This window comes from Notechis scutatus, chromosome 5 (assembly GCF_049901735.1).
Source record: "Notechis scutatus isolate UNSWTSFEM ecotype Mainland chromosome 5, rNotScu1.2, whole genome shotgun sequence".
In the NCBI taxonomy this organism is placed as follows: domain Eukaryota; kingdom Metazoa; phylum Chordata; class Lepidosauria; order Squamata; family Elapidae; genus Notechis; species Notechis scutatus.
In genome coordinates this window covers 73821621-73839274 of record NC_142013.1, presented here as the reverse complement: position 1 = coordinate 73839274, position 17654 = coordinate 73821621, and the positions used below count along the sequence as shown (strand labels likewise).

Genomic DNA, 17654 nt, shown 5'->3' with positions numbered 1-17654 from the left:
TTCCCAAACAGAATTGCAAATGATTATAGTTCTTCCTTTTAACTGGTTGGGATGAATTAGTAACTTGAATAAAAAGTTTGTGAAACTAAGATGTTACATTTGGTTTGAGCTAAATCAGCAGAAGGCGGGATACTTTGTGGACTTCAGGCAAATCCACAAATGAAGGGGTGTGTAATAATATGTTTAAGGAAACTGAAACTTGATGATTTGTTGTGTTACCATATTATAAAACTGTGTTTTCAGGAAACATCAACAGAAGCAAAGAGGCATACTGAAAAATCCAGGAAAGATGAAAAGCTTATTTCCTCCGTTGCAAAATCAGATGAAAGCAGCTGCAATTTGAGGTAAACAAGGGGATTTTTCTTGACGTCTTAATAGCATATATTGCAGAAAATACTTAGTCAGATATTTTCTGGGAAGAACAGAAGCTGTTGAATCTATTTTTATATTCCTTAATTTGTAAAATATGCTTCTAAAAGAAAATAAATGTTGAAAATTAAGTATATATATTCTATTTTGATGTTATAGAAATATTTAAATAATTGTGTTGTTACTAGTAGAGAAAATATTTAAAATATTTGATATCTTAAATAAGCAAATTGTTTTTCTTACTAAAATTAAGCTGAATAATTTCTGTCAAAAATAATCATTCAAATCTATTTTTATGGAGAAATTAAGCACATTTTGGAAATCAATGGTCCTTGATAAAAGTATTTAGATTTTCTGAGGAGCCCACTTTTATGTAATAATGTATTTCAAAATTGTTGTTCCTGTTGCTTAGTACGAAAGCTATTTTAAACCAGAGAATTGTGTTTGTGTTTTAATAGTATGTTAAATTTCTGCTCTCTAAAAACCGAAGTGAAACTTTCAATCTTCTCCTTGTGGCCTGCCAGAGAAGGAGAAAGAAAAAAATAGGGTTGCACAAAGCAACATGGCTGAGATTTATTCAGACAAATGAAGCTTCTGTATGTTTGAACTTGCCACCAAGTATTCTGTTTATTTGAATAGTGCTAGCATCTTACTGTGTACCACATTACTTTTGTAAAGCTTAATAATCACAATTGACAAACAAGACAACAAACAGTGAAAGATTCTGAAAATGGATGGCCAAATTACAAGGAGAGAAACATAATTGAAGGCTCCACTGTTTTACAATAAATATACAACTGCATGAATGAAAGTAGTACCCTCCTTTCATTCATGCAGTTGTATATTTATTGTAAAATAAACATCTCACTGGCATCTCTTTTACATGTATTATAGTAGTGCTTTACTTCATAATCAATAGGCATAAGGAAGTTTTTTTAAGATGTGAGCATGATGCAAATGCTGTATAGCATTGTAAGTGGGAGAGAAGCAGTTATTTAATAAGTATTTATTTAAATGTCTCACAACTGAATTGCGGACTCCCAACTACTGCTGTGTTGTAGATGTTATTGCTGTTATTGTTACCAGCACGCTTGTAGAGCTCTGCTGGAAAACAAAGTTTTAACTGTTTTAGAAATGATTTTAGAATAAATCATAAGTTCAATCTTTCATAGTTGTATATGGTTAATTTGCTACAATATATATACACATACACACACACACACACCTTTCTGGAGGACTTTGAACCATATGGTGTATCCTCTTAAAAAGTGATTGAAGCCTGGGAAACAGGCTCCTCATCACAGGAATGCTGATTTACTTAGAAGGTGAGGACTGGGCAGCACAAGCCAAAGATAGCCAAGGACTTAAAGGCAAGCCATCAACACACCCCAAGCAGCATCTAAAAAGACACATACTACAGGCATCATACACACACAGAACACTGCTAGACAGAAGTTCCCTGAAGATGGGCTCCAACACCAGTCCCGAAGCTTGGAAGACAAAACCTCTAGTCACAGTGACCGACCCAGATGGAATCCTGCTTCTTAAAAACTCTTTATGTTTAATTATTTAATTAATAATTTAATAATTGAATTGTTCCTAACCATTCAGGATTAGAAACATTGCTTTCTTTTTGAATTTCCCTCAACCCGCACCAGGCAACGGACTGCGGATTGAGAATCCCTGGTTTACAGTACTGTTGAATTATGCTGCTTTTAAAGTTTCAACTAGGAAGAAGCCAATTTGGGTAGGAGTGTTAGGTGTTGTGTGATACATGCAGTACCAATGACACACAGTCATAATATAAAAAGTTTATTTTTCTATTTTTGATAGATTTACAATTCATTCTAATATTAGAATGCTAGCAATGAACAATCACAATAACCTGTAAGAAAACACAAATTCTTAATAAATGGCCATGCTAACTGGGATTGCTGAGAATAGTAGTTCAACAATATTAGAGGATGATTTATATATAAAGCATGACATGTTTTGTTGATAATCAAAACTAAAAGAGTCTTTATAAACTCCTTTACTAAGTATTCCAGGATTCTTCTGGAGGAATCAGTATGTATATAATTGTTGTCACGTGCTTTTTATTAGCATTATTTGTTATCTAGGAACTTGTACCCTTAGACACATTATAAAAGTTGAAAGTTTTCCTTTCCTGTACAATTAAAAAACATAGTAATGCCAAATCTAAGCACAAAAAGCATTAGAACAAATCAGCTTTGTAGAAGAATATTTTGTTATTTTTAATATTCCATAAATACAGGTAGTCCTTGATTTATGATCACAACTGGGACCAGAATTTCCATTGCGAAGCAAGGCAGTTGTTAAGTGAGCTGTAACCAGTTTACAACATTTTTTGCCATGGTTGTAAAGCAGATCACTGCAAGTTGTTCAGTGAACCACACAGCCATTAAGTAAAACCAGCTTCCCACATTGACTTTGCTTGTTGAAAAGGCACTGAGAAAGTCACAAATGACATTCACATGACCCCAGAACACTGTAACTATTGTAAACACATGCCAATTGCCAAGCAGTCTAATTTTTATCATGTGACCATAGGGAGGCTGTGATGGTTGCAAGCATGAAGAACAGTTTTAAATACTTTTTTTTCACTGCATTGTATCTTTGGTCAATAAATGGATAGTTGTAAGTGAATAAATATTTTCTGTAGAAATATTTATAATGTTAAATGTGACAATAAAGACAGTTAAGAATACATGGGTACTCTATACAAATTACATTTTAAAAATAAAATAAAATATTGCAGTACAGTAATTATTTTTCATTGACACATTTTCCCTGTTTCTCTCTTTGGATCACAATACAGTCTTTGTATGTGGCTCCTTGATGAGATCATGGTCTCCTTTGATGTAGTAGCCCTATTTACATCCATCCTCCCCACCCCCAAACTAGCATATGAAGTAATAGGTTTAAAAAAAATAGAATAAAACACAGATCAGAATAACTAACCAGGACACAAATCATGAAGCTACTCCAATACTTTCTTCACATTCAAAGGGGCATGAGCAAATAAAACGGACACCGATGGGATCCCAATATCAGGTGTTATTGCAGAAATTATCTTGTGCGAACTAGAACAGTCTGCATTTCAAACTACAGGTCTACACTTTGGTGCCGCTACGTGGACGACACATTTGTCATCAAAATTAATGCACTGAAAGACTCCTATAGTGTTCTGACACAAGAGTTGTGTCACTAGCACCCAGCAAGCTAAACAACTGAAGAGAAGGTACCTTCCTTCAAGCATAATAGGTACCCACAAGTATTTATTACAGGATGCTGGCGCAGAATGCAAAGGAAGAAAAAGTCTGTAGAGATTCTGAGTCATCCAGGTCATGGTTGTCCCAAAGGTGCTTTTTCAAGAGGCAACTGGACTTTCTTGCTTTTTCTTTTGAAGACGTTTCACTTCTCATCCAAGAATGTTCTTCAGCTCTGACAGGGCAGTGGGGAATAGAAGGATTTATATTCCTTGCAGACAGCTGGTAATCTGCATCCTTTTAGAGGGTTGTTGAAGCACTAGGAGGTTTATCTGTGTCCTCAGGGTCACCTGAGTAGTGCTGGTTCCTGTAATCTGCAGTTTTCCCTCTGGAAATCCATACATCAAAAACATTTTGGGGGCAGTAGAACTCATCTTTTGAGATCTGCAAGTGGGCATTGCGCAGTTCCCAGAGCTACCATATGAGGACAAATTATGCATTGTAAAGATCACTTGGAGGTGGGAGATACTTCCAATGTTATCTACCAGATCCCCTGCATGGATTGCCCTGTAACTGTGTAGAACAAACAGGTTTCCAGTTGAGCAAAACAAATATTCTTTATTATCTGCTTCTACTACACTACATCCCATGGCATTTGCTCAATTTCACTGCTATTTCCATGAGAAAGACAACATAACACACAATGCTTGGATTTTTAATACTGTTCTTATCCCAGAATGCAGGCTCAACCTGCTGAGTCAGATCATTCATTTGTCCGGTCATTACATTGTTACTTCTAATTTCCCCTATAGCTCTCACAATGCTGTGGCCAGCTGACTCTCCCATCTGTACCCAGTTTGAAATGTATTGTGCAGTGCAGATTTACACCCTTGAAGAGACCATTGAAAGTTACGAATAAGCAAGCTATAAGTAGCATTAGTAATATGAAGCAGTATTACATTGAATCCAGCTACTGATTATCTAGTGTATGCCCATCTGCTCTGCCAGTTCCCAAAGTCTTAAGGCAAGACTTTGGCTATTTATCCATCAAGGGCTGCATTTAGCTTTAATTACAGTAGTTAGTAATGTAGACAACAGTTCCCAGTGGTGGAGCTCTAATGCAGGTAGGATCTTTCCTTTTCTAATTGTCAACTTGATTTTTCTTTATAGCAGGGGAAAAGGTAAGATCGTGCTTGCAGCTGTCACTTGAAATTTGGTTGAAAAGTGAAGGTTTTCCAATCCTGTCTTAGTAAATAGTATCTGAGATTCTCTATTGGAAGTATTGGGATTTGAACATAAACCTATTATGTTGCTGCTGGAAGGGCATCCAATCTTGCCAGAATGCAGGGCCCTTCTGAATTTGGGAGTTGTTATTTGATTGAAATATCTAGCCATCTTGAATAAAGGTGAGCGACTATCCATCTGATTGCTTCCCAAATCCTTCGCTGTACTTTTACTAGGGTGCAGCACAAATGAGGCAAGCTGGAAAAAACACACATGAAAATCATATATTGAAAACAATCCCCAATGTCCAAGATCTCCCCTTCCTGAGAGCAGTTCAGTCAAATGCTATTCCAATGTTTTGGGAACCTGGTGCCTCAGGCGCTGCTGTAAATTCTTTTCTTTGAAGGCAGGAAGATGACTCGGCTTTGGCAACTCTGGTTCCTGTTAGTGTCCATACTCTCCCAATTCTCACAGCATTCTTTCACATCTCTGGCACTCTTCCCCTCCCAAATACCCCCTTCATCCTGTTATGGAAGTTGCTAGCAAGCTTCAAAGAAAGTGGAGATAGGCACCTGACATTTGGCCCCCCTTTTCAGAGGCATTAGTCCAGGGTAAGAAAAATAGGAAAACTTAAATGAGCAGTCAAGTGGGATTAGACATTTGGGGTTTGTTGGTGTATTTCTGATGGAAGGAACGTAGGTGTTTGGCAGCCCAAATGTGACATCCATCAACCCATTCGGATTATGAGGCAGGGAAATGTTTCCACGCAGTTAAGTACTGTACTTTGCTCTTGTGTTTGTGAGAGTCCAAAATTTCTTTTACTTCAAAGTGTTGCTTTCCTTCTATAAAAATGGGAATGGGTGGCATGGGAGGAGGAGGGCGAAGTGGGGAGATGACTTCTAGCTTTAATAGATTGCAGTGAAAAACAGGATGGATTCTTTTCCAGCTTTTTGACAGTTCTTAGTTGCACAGTGATTGGGTTTATAATTTTGCTGATAGAGAATGGATCTATGTGTTTAGGGCTTACGTTCCTGGATTATTGAGCGGACTTATGTATTTGGTGGAAGGGTATACTCGGTCGCCCACTTAAAACTCTTTTGGCTGGGCACACATTTTATCAGCTTGCCACTTGTATGCTTCCTGTGCTGCTTCGAAAGTTCTGCAGGCTACCAGACAAGTGTTTTGCAATTGTTGTATTCATTCCATCAACTTTGGGGTTTCTCCAGGGGTAGTTTGGGGATTGCTACAAAGTCCTGACCCAAGGCTACCTTAAAGGGAGTCAACCCAGTGCTGCTGTGTACTGAGTTATTATATGCCCCCTCCTCAAATGGCAAGAGATCAGATTAATTGTCTTGTTGATAATTAATTTAGCATTTGAGGTATAATTCCAGACCACCTATGTTCTATATCAGTTTTTTTTAGATATAGACACACGGTTGAAGTATTCCCTGGGGGTTCTCCTGTAGTAATACAGCCTTACAGCCACGTCTCTAGCATCTGCTTGGATGACAAAAGTGTCTTAGCATGGGCTCTGCTGCAAACAGCCACTTAAATTTTTCAAACACTATCTGACATTCCATAGTCCACTTCAAAGGTTGACTAGGTTTGGGCTTTCCCTCCCCTTTTGTCTTTAATATGTTCATAATAAGTAGGGCAATTTATGCAAAAAAAGGAATAAATTGCTGGTAAAAGTCCACAAATCACAGGAAGCTCTGAAGTTGCTTCCTTGTGCAAGGGGAGACCCACTCTAGCACTGCATTAACCTTCTCCGAGTCCAACATATATATTGCTTTGGATTTTTTTTTCAATATACACTTTTGATTTAATACTTGGGAATTATTCAGCTTTCTTCTTCCTTCCTTCCTTCTTCTTTTCCCTTTCTTCTGCACACCATCAAATTACTTTCCTCATTTCCTGTTTCCTCAGTCCTCTTTAACTACTTAGTCATTTTCACTCTCAAATTGCACAGTCACAGCTTTCTATCAAAATGATTCCACTCTCTGTTCAACTACAGTTCTCCATTAAAGTTCCAATTGTTCTGTCTAATGTCTCTTTTCTGTTCTGCTAATAATCAGTCCAAATCATAGAAATTTTAAGTTTTTATTCACAGTCTCGATCTTTTCTTCTGTGGTGCTCTCTCTCAGCTGTCAAACTGTTCTGTTTCCTCCTCTCCCTTTTGCTCCGCTATCCCCCGCCAATTAGCCGCTGTATTCACTCTCTCTGGAGGCTTCCTTTGTCAAAGTCTTTCACAGGGCTCTCTTCTCTCACCTTTCAAAAACTGTCCCAGTCTGCCGTTCTTCTTCTGATGTCTTGCGTTGATCCACTTTACTGCTTCCTGATAGCAGCTGGCTGTCACAGCTTCGGACCCGCCGTAGATATCGGGTTTCTTTCGTGCCAGATTCAAAGGGCTTTCCCTCGTCGCAGTGGGAGGTTGCTTTCCTCCACTCTGCTCCTAGGCTTCCCCTTCTAATTCATGTGTCTCTTCAAGCTTCATGATGCCTCTTGAGAGCTTCCAAGCACAAAAATTCAGATACAGGATTGCAGAGATCGCTCTCCTGCTCCGCTCCACTGTGACCTCACCACCGGAAGTCTTGACATTTGAAGCAGCTTATGTGTCAATGTTTATAGCTGTGGTTGTACCCAGGTGCTCTCAGGGTATCCTTATTCTCTAAGGAGGAGGAAGGGCACCATCCGCGGGCATTGTGGCTGTGAGACACAGCCAGGTCAAGTTCCATCTCCTCAGCTAACAGGTACCACTGGTGTAGAGTGCGGGGGGGCTTCCCATGAGATGCAGGTGTTGTACACATTGTTATTAAGCTCATCTTGTATCAGGATGTCTTCAGGCCAGTCAACTAGCCAGCATGCTAATTCAGTGTTCTTGATTGTAGGCAGGCACTGCTCTCTGGCCCTGGTTGATGGCTTTTATGTGGTGTGCACCTTCCACTATGCCAGCAGGTCTTCCATAGGACCATCATGAATTGGTTGAAGTTCTGGAGCATCACCATTGTATAGGGAGACCATCCACTCTGCTGCAGTGCCTTCTAGGGCCATGGTTATGTGTCTGATCTGGACCACAGCAGTGGCCAGATCTGACCCATACTCTTGCATGAAATTCCACACCTGGGCAAAGAAGAACCCCAATTCCTTTGGGTCCCCTCCCATTCAAGCTGAGAGCTGGTGGTCTCAGTGCTCCGTGCCTCGGAGGGCAGCCCACAGTAGTTTAGAAGGCTGCGCCGCTGGCGCTACGATGGGTTGCATTGCCTGGGCTGGTGCTGGTCCAGGGAGGACATTGGTCCCACTGCCGTGACATCCTGAGCAGCCACCCCATCCCCTGCTTGGTCTGGGATGGCCAGGGGTGGCTATCTGAGGGAGGACCTCTTGGGCTCAGTGGTTCCCAAACACATTCAGTCTCTGGGCTTGATCCACCATGTCCTCCTGGGCTTCTGGTTCCCCTCAGAGGTCTTCCTTGTCCCAGCTGGTGCGCTGTTCTCATTGCCTGTCTCTGAGGGTTCCCCTCGTGAATGTCATGCCTGAAACCCTGTCCTCCCACTCTTCCTCCTTTATTCCCAGGGTAAGCAACCACCTGGGTTTCAGAGTTTCCTCGCCGATGCTCTCATCTCCCAGGTGTTCAGCTCTATCCTTGGGATGATGAGGTTTTGTTGGGGCACTCCCACAGGCTCCAGTTTCCTCCAAGTCACTTTCGTGGCTTGTCATCTTTTGCTCAGTCCCCTCGGTAGACATTTGTCTCGGGGTTGAACGTTACAGCATCTGACAGTTGCATTGTATATTTTCACATTTAAACAATATCAAACTGGTATTAAATATATTTCTGCGATGCAGGAATGTGGAGGGAGAAAAATGTACATGTGCCTATCAGAACAATGACTGGTATTGCATGGATCAAAAATGTAAACTATTTATAGGATTGTGTGAAAGTATTTGAAAATTTGAAAATCTTGAGTTTGTTTAATGAACATTAAAATAAATCTACCTTAAAATTTTATAGTATACTGCAAAAGCAGAAGAGGTAGAAAACTGTTTAAATAGATTTTTTAAATCCCAACTTTATTTCATCTAACAGAATTTGGCAGTTTAGACTATTTCTTGGTTTATTCCCCTGTTCACTTCATTAGTCTTTATTTTTATAAGATAGTGTATTTAATATCAACTTGTTCATTTTTCTGCTTTTCCTTGTCTACATTTTAAATCCTAATTCAGCAGCTATTGATTATACAATTTCTTCTGTGTTTATTTTTCTAAAATGATATTAAAGTTTGTCATATTCCGTAAATACTGTTGAATATTTGGTCTCCAAAAAGGAGAAGATACAAGCAAGTATTTTGGATCTGTTTATTGAGCTCTGGATGTAATTATTTTAAAGTTGATTACCTTCTCTTTTGTTCTGAATGAATTGAAGAACAATCCTATCACATTTGCCCACACAAGAATATGATAGTTATAGTCTGCATAATCCATACATCTGTTCCCACTTAGCTAAAAGTAGACTTCAAAGCAAATATGCTGTCCAGCAAAAAAAAAAAGGGGGGGGGGGGCTATTTGTATTGTCTTTTGTATTACTATTGTCCTGGAAGCAGCTATACAAGTTTTTGGGGCTCTTGGCAATGTCCTTTCCAGCTAACTTCCCGGGCTCCTACCTCTTTAAATATTTATTTTTATTTAAACTCAATTTTTAAGAATTCCTTGACAATGCACTTTTCTGTGATCCACAGATTTATATTTCGGACTAAATATAAGAATTAACATAAGTGTGATAATAGCAAACATGTATAAACTCAAAAAGTACCATTTTCCCTTGGGAAAAAGTATTGAATCTCATGCAAGCTTTGATTATAAACCAAAACTTTCCAGACCTGTAGTGGGAACCAAATGTTAAACTGAGTTGAGAGGTGCCAAATATCCAAGAAGTTCCCAAAACATCAAAAAGACATACTATTGGACACTGATGAACTAGTCAGAGGGCGGGAAAACAGGGCAAAGTGTAATATTTCCCTGGGAATACTCAAATCTAGCTTTACTTTCACTACAGCCACTTAACTTTATTAAAAGAACCTATCACTATATTCATAAACTTGCTTAGGGAAAAACTCACTGAAGTTGCTTCAGTGTAGGCAAGACAGAACTCATGTATGTTATATACAGATCTGCCTCTTGTGAAATATGGGCATCAAACTCTAAATATGGGTCTTTTCAAGGGCTTTTTTATCATCTTTTTGAATAAATGGAAATTTGGACAGTGTGTTCCCAGTCTTGAAACTGGGTATTTGATTTTTTTTTTTTAAATCATAGTTTCATCTGGGCCTTGCCAGCTTCAACTTCTGTGCAAAGATCATAAAAGCCACATTTTTATCATGCAGTCTATACTGCTAATTTTGTTAATGAGCATAAAATAAAAGATTGGGAGATCTGGTTTTGTAGTAAGCCAAGTCCTTTCATTTATTTTATAGGGATCATTAAATTGCTTCAATGTATGTTCTGCACTCTAAGAAAATAAGTGAAATAACTGTTGGAATGTAAGACAGCATAGATATATAGCTGTACTGCCAAAAAAAAAATGGATTAAGCATAGACATATGCCATGACTCTCCTATCATAGATTGAGATTTTAAAATGCCAAATGATTTTTCAACTTATACGAAGTTTGTAGGCATAAGTTTTCCAGAATGGGTGTGTTTATTTTTTAATTAAAATTCATTATTTTTAGGAGCTAGATTGTGACTGTGTGTCTGTCTGTGTTTTGTGCTGTTTGTGAGAGGAAAATGACCTAAGTCACATTGAATTACATTTCTAAACTGTGTTTGTAAATCCTTCACAGTGAACTTGTTGAAAGTTAATATTGCTGTAACACTTTACAGGTTTTGCCTCTGGGTGCTTCTGGTGCTTGAAGCTTTCTTTTGTCGTTTTTGAACAGTAAGCTGTCTTTTTGGGGTAATATGATCAGCATGTGTTGCATGAAAAATCACCATTTGTAATGTTCATAAGCTCCTTGTTGAATGGAGAGTCCATTTTTTATAACCCTGTCTGTACTAATAATTGGCATTGTTAAATACTTTTAAAAAGATTCCTGTTGCTACGTCTCCTGAACAGTATCTCTTGAAATGAAGCAAAAATCGTAAGATCATTTGAACCTCAGCATGATTGTAAGCATTTTGCTGATTTGATAATTGCAATAGAAATTGAAAGATGTTTTGAAAGATAGTATTGAAGATTATGGGCGTTCAAGCATATCATGATGTCTTTTGAACAGTTGCCCTATTGGTCCTTCTCAGATTTGTATGCCAAGATGCAGAACGTGGTTTTTCTTTTTCAGTATTACACTATCTCTCCAATTTGTAATTTTAATTTTCTTTTTCATCCCTCCACATTTTTGAAGTATTCTTCCTTGCATCATATATTTATTTTTGAGTTTGATCCTATGTGATCTTTTTTTTCCATACTGGTCATTCATATTTGTATTTGGTCCATTCTCATGCCAATTCATTTTTTACTTTTTTTCCTGTTTTACCACATTCACTTCTTAAACTCTCTATTCCCATTACATTCAATTTACAATTATGTTTGCATTAACATAGCAAACTCTTGGTTCCTTATTTAAAAAGAAAAGCCTTGCAGGATAGCTTTCTACATAGTCATTTGGTCTCTTTAAAGAAACATTAATTCCTTGTGATAAACTAACCATTATCTTTCTACCAACATTGATACTTTAACGTTTCTTCATCATTTCCTATCTTCAGTGACGACCAGGGACACAATTTAGCCCTTCCTTTTTAGACATAACTTGACATTATTCCCTCCTTTATCCATGTGGAACACCTAATGTCTAATGTCAATACAAGCATTGTTTTTGCCTCTATCCATAAATATAGTAAGAACCAAGAAGACTTCACCCATTGTTAAAATACTCCTGTTAATGTTGACCCATTTGTTACATATTCCATTCTCATGCATTTGTTATTGTCCTTGATGGTCCTTGTTTAACAACTGCCTTATTTAATGAAAATTAAACTTTATAATTTATCTTTGCATTTATGATCTTAGAGGTTTGTAAAAGAAAACTGAAATAAGATCATAAGCACATCATAGTTTTACTTAACCATTGTGGTTGTTAAATAAGAACTACCTATATATCTTTTATGCATTCAACAATCAAATTTAAACTCCATATTTGCACAAAATGTTCCTCAGATCATTCACTCAAATCTGTTTGAACAGTCATATGCATTTTATATCAGCAAATCTACAATCAACTGTTTTTATTTTAAACTGTCTTCCTGGGAAAAAAGTCACAACATACTTCCCAAATTTTGTTGCTTATCATCCTTCCTAGCCTTTTGATTGAAATCTGCAGAGGCTTTCTGAAATGCATTTAACAAACTGATTCCTCAATAATCCTGCTTTCATTTTGCTATCTTTCCTTTTGTGGCATTCTTGTGATCAACAAAAATGCATTGTTCACAAACATGCTAAACAAGTTACATATGCACTCCATAAACAAACCACAATCACAATTCAACATTTATAACTGTTGTTTCACTTTGACATTGCTCTTGGTGCCTTATTTTCACATGTCAATGTTTCTAACTCTATTAGGGTAAATACAGTGGTACTTCGGGTCGTGAATGCTTCTGTTCGCAACCAAATCTGGTGATGACCAGAATTTTTGGCAGTTTTGTTTCTGGTCACGAACACATCTTCAGGTAGTGACTAGACACAGCCACTGCAATTTTCCCTGCTGCAGCTATTTCCCCTTCGGTGCCATTTTTTTTGTCTGCACATGCGCAGATGGTCGTGCTTCAAATAGGTTGTGACCATAGTCCTGGAACAGATTACGATTGCGACCCAAGGTTCTACTGTATCTAAATAATTTTTATGTAGCTGGCAAGAAACAATGAAACAATGGCTTTATAGAATATTTCAAAAAAATAAGTAAACTCCATAGACCTAGTTTTTTAACCTCTGTCTTTACTAACTTTAGAAAATGTCTAATTTATTGCTCTTGTTTGGTAAGTAGCTCTGCTACAAGTAGATTCCTAAGTGTCCTGCTTCTCTGTTTCAGCTTCTTTCCTAAACTTACAGTATCTCTCCAGCCTCCTCTAATTAATGAGCAAAGCTGTCTTCTTTCTGAGATTCAGAGGTATTTCTACTTGGGGTTAATTCTTACAACATACTTTGATCATCTAATATATGTATTCAGATCATCAACATTCAATTTAATATTCCAAAGTATGCATATGCATTTTGCCTTCCCTTCACATACACAAATAGGAATTCAAACTTAACCATATTTCCACAATGGGAATTGTGTCTTCAGGAAAGCAACTAAAGCAACATTCCTTATTATTCTTTATTTTATTTTGGAAAAATTAACCATTTTACCTCATTTTAATGTAAAAGAAAGACCTGGCTGGTTCAGTGTAAAGGGAGGAACAAAGCAACATACAAAGCTGCTTTCAATTAAATGAAACTCATGCATATTTCAGTATCTTAGATATGGTCCTCTAAAAGCTCTTAACTGCCATCACTATTGTTTTTTTTAAGTAATTAATAATGCTTACATCCTTTCCAAACTTAAGTAAAAAATAATAGTTTAAAAGAAAGAAGTGAAACCCTTCTATTGTTATATGAAATATTTCATGGATTATTATAGGAAAACCATTTAAATTCCAAACAAATTATTTAAGTTACTTTTATCTCACATTCATTCTTTCATGTGTTTCTTTTTTGCTATTTAATTTATTGTGTACTTAGGGAAATGTTAAAAATGAATACATTATCTTTTATAATTTCTTTAAATTTTGCATCTGAACCAATTTAGCTCATAGATTTGAAAAACTAAAGTGTAATTCCAGAAATGCATCCTATTTTGTATTAAAGTAAAATTTCCAGTACCCTGTCATCTATGTATTGAAGGAGACTTTATATGGAAGAATCCTTGAGATATAAATCTATCTTGATTTATAATGTCTGCACATAATGATTTTTTTTCATTATTGAATAATCTGATCGTCAAAATTGTATAATATATTAATTCTGTACTGAGTATACTAAGAATTTCAGAGGTAAAAGATAATAGCTTATGATTGCAAATACGGTATGTTCGAAAACTACTAACTCTGCAGATGCGAGGAAAATGGCCAAATAGACTAATTAATAATCCATGATATGTAGGTACTTTTTTATGCTAGCAAGTAATATAAATACCCACTTCTAATAGGCTACCTCTTGCAAATTGGATGCTTAAATTTGCTTTTTAAAAATTGTATTCCCATTGTGTCAGGGATTTTAAAAGAAGAAAAATCCTTCTGTTAGTATCAATGTACCTTTGCAAGCATTGTTCACTTTTGAGCGTGGGGATATTCCAATATTTTATAAAATATTTTTATTTCTTCTCTCCTACATGCTCTTCTTTTTATTATATTTATATAAGTATTTTTTTCTAATTTAAATTTTAACTGATTTTTAATACAGTTTATTGCAGTGTTTTAAAGGAGGAGGAAAAATGAACGTCTCATTTGAATATCTATAGATCTAGAAATTATTTAATGAGATAAAATATGCTGTGCATAATTTTGTTCAAGTGGCTTCATTTAGTTCACATGAAAAGGAAATAACAATTCTCTGTGTGTGAAGTAACTGAAGTATCATGTCACAAAATGTGATTCTCCATAATCTTAATCTTTGACAACAGTTTTTGAAAGCCAATTTTTTTTACAAAAGCATTGTTTTATTATGGAATACTGTAAGCTTAGATATAATTGAATAATAGAAATATATTTTTTAACTGTACCCTGCTTACTGATGCTCAAATAATTCTCCCATCCCTTACTTTTTCCAGATCATCTGATAAAGAGTATCCAGAAGATTTTCTGAGAGAACTCACAGCTCAGGAGGACTGCAGTTCAGGAAACAAGTGGAAAGCATCTGCAAGGTCCTTTCATGCAGAACCTGCCACAATTACATCACAGCAGAGCCGAGGTAGATCTGGGACATTGCCCAGTGATTACAGATACTCACAGGAAAATCTAAATGAGAAAAGCAAAGATTATGGTGCTTTGCCTCTTATGATTTCTGGACTACAAATATCAGATAAGAATCAGCACTGTTTAACACATGTCAAAGCAGAAGAAAATCTACAGGGGAATTCTATACTGCTGAATAAGAAACATGGCTGTTTTCCTCAGAGGCCACCCGCACCCAAACAAGATAAGAAACACAGGCGACAGGATAGTTTTTCAGCTTCACTTGCTTCAGAATCTTTACTGACTGTACCCAACAGATCAGATCAGTCTTCCCCTGCTGCTACCAATATAGCTATAGGCAGATCATCACCACCTCAGGTTCCCACAAAAAATTCTGGAAAATTTATAAGTGCAGAGTCTGGGCAGTTGGCATCAACAGAAAATGTTTTTCAGCATTTAGAAGAAAAAAGACATCTCAAATCTGAACCTCCCCTTCCTTCAGCTTATCGTTACCATCTAAAAGCTAGAATGGAAGCATCAAGATCCCCTTCACCACAATTTGCTCCACCAAAGCTGACTGATAAGCCACCTGTGCCTGCTCAGGATGAAAATTCCACAAGGTAAGCCTCCTTACACAAACTGTTAAACATTTGTCACATATTTTATTGTTGGATTGGTTCACCAATTTAATATTAGGTTTCCAGGCACTATCACTACATGGTTTTAGCAGTTTAATGTTAAGTTTTCTAGAGAGTTTTAGAATCGTATTATTTTAACTCAATAGAAATTATATACAATTTATTTCAGCTTTTAAACTGAGTTCAGTGCAACATGCTTAATATACAAGTGAACCTCATTAACGAGTCTTGAAAATAAGGCTAGACATCCAATGATTTTAAGACTAATTAAAGAATAAGAAAGCACAAGATAGGAGCATATGCTGTGATTGCATGTTCCACTATTATCCTAAAACTTATTTTCCAAGGACTATTTTGTGTATAATACATATGGCCATGTTAATAAAATCCAAAGAAAACAGAATGCATGTATCCAGTCTTATATATACTATTACAGGGGTGTCAAACTCAAGGCGTCACAGTGGTGTCATGTGAGATATCAGGACTTTTTCCCCTTTTGCTAAACTGGGCATGGGTGTGGCCAGCATGTGACACATCTGGCCCATGGGCCAGGAGTTTGACAGCCCTGTACTGTTCTGACTTAGGCTTCACCAAATCACGAGACAGACTCCTTATCCTGACAAAACCCCTTTTTATTTGACTAATGTGAATTCCTATCATTCACATCCAGCAAAGTCCTGGCAAACAGTCTTTCAAGGGTGAATTGCAGCCACAGACCTTATCAGGCTTGGAGAGTTGCCAGGCTGATAGCTTCCAAGCCCAACGCTGTACAAGGAAATACTTGGCAAGGAGTCTCTGGGAGTCAAGAACTTAGATCTTCACACTAATTAAATGAACTAATTGTCTCCTGCGAACACCACTCCCTTTTCGCTCCTATTTATTCCCTGCGGGAGGGGCCATTCACCATCCACCTGTGCCTTTACTCCCGAGTCGCCCCTTGATCCTTAACTGTTCCCTTCTCCAGATAGCTCTGCGCATGCACACATCAGGAATAGGCACCAGCTGTTCTTCTGCCCCACTGACCTGCGATCCAAAGGCAGCTTTTAACTATCAGATGGCCCTGGCCCCATCTCTGCCTCTGATGCAGGGCATTCATCAGAGCCTTCCCCAAAGTCCAGGACTGGCCCATGTTCCTCCCCAACCTCCTCGCTGTCCGAGTCTGTTGCCAGCTCTGCTGGCTGCTGGCGGGCCACAATATGGACTATTTGGATGTTTTCAAACCAAAAGTTCATACCTTTCTCACTATGGAAATCTGAAAGTTAGTTTTATGAATGGTTGAAAACGGATATAAATGTTGCCAGAATAATTAGCAAAACAATATTAATTTCTAGATCTAACTTCTCTAAGTGAACAACTGTATTTCTACGATAGAAGATGAGGGTGACTCCAGGGAACCCTATATTCCAATGACAGTTCTTTGGACTTAGTTTTATTGCCAGCAAAACAGGACTTCCTAAAATGAAACAAAGACGGCCTTAGACGGTTTCTAAACATTTCTGTTCCCTTGGTAGGCTGATCAGCATTAAAAAAAGCATATAATACAACAATTTCTTTCCCATTATAGCTAACAATAAATGATATTTAACATCAAAACAAATAAAACAACTGCCAAGAAAATTAGCTTTTCACTGGTACAAGTTAGCAGGATTTTATATAAAGGTATAGAGCTCCTGATTTGTTGCCCTTCAAAAACGTGCACACTGAATTTTAATTTGTGAACAATACAAATGGACCATATTATTCACATTTTGTAAAGCCAATAAAGAAAATAGATGTATCTGGGAAGATCCAAGTCAAAATCCCCAATACACTCACTGTAGCTGCCCCGGCACCCCAGCAGTTATGCAATCACAATCTGTGCACGTGGCAACTGGCTTGCATTTACAATAGATGTAGTATCCTATGGTCACAAGATCACCATTTGTGACCTTTCCGGTGGGCTTTCCACAAGTAAGTCGATGGGGAGGGTGACAAGGAATGTGGCAAGTTGCTCCTGCTCCTTCCTTTTTTTTTTCCTGAGGAGCTTGAACTCAACAGTACAAAATCCCAGGGACTTTGTACTACATAGTTTGCACATGCCTACAATAGCCCCTGCCTGTACTCCACAGTGAAGGCATAGCTGGCCATGTTTATGGTAGGCTGTAGCAATCGCTCCTCTTTGCCCACGCATGCTAATTAACGGTGTGTCCTCCTGCCCCCATAGCAGCCACCTTTCC

At 37.5% G+C, this 17654-nt stretch overlaps 1 protein-coding gene across 3 annotated transcripts in view; it reads left to right on the top strand.

The window, feature by feature from the left end:
* SHROOM2 (shroom family member 2) overlaps nucleotides 1-17654 on the top strand; it is a 131090-nt gene that overhangs the window by 97497 nt on the left and 15939 nt on the right. For 2 of the 3 annotated variants that reach the window (XM_087967047.1, XM_026666907.2), the window contains exons 5-6: nucleotides 244-344; nucleotides 14677-15420. In XM_087967047.1, coding sequence (XP_087823173.1) covers nucleotides 244-344; nucleotides 14677-15420 — 845 coding nt within the window. Of the gene's footprint in view, nucleotides 1-243; nucleotides 345-12897; nucleotides 12976-14676; nucleotides 15421-17654 lie in introns of all 3 variants that reach the window. The other variant, XM_087967048.1, reaches the window with a different exon arrangement.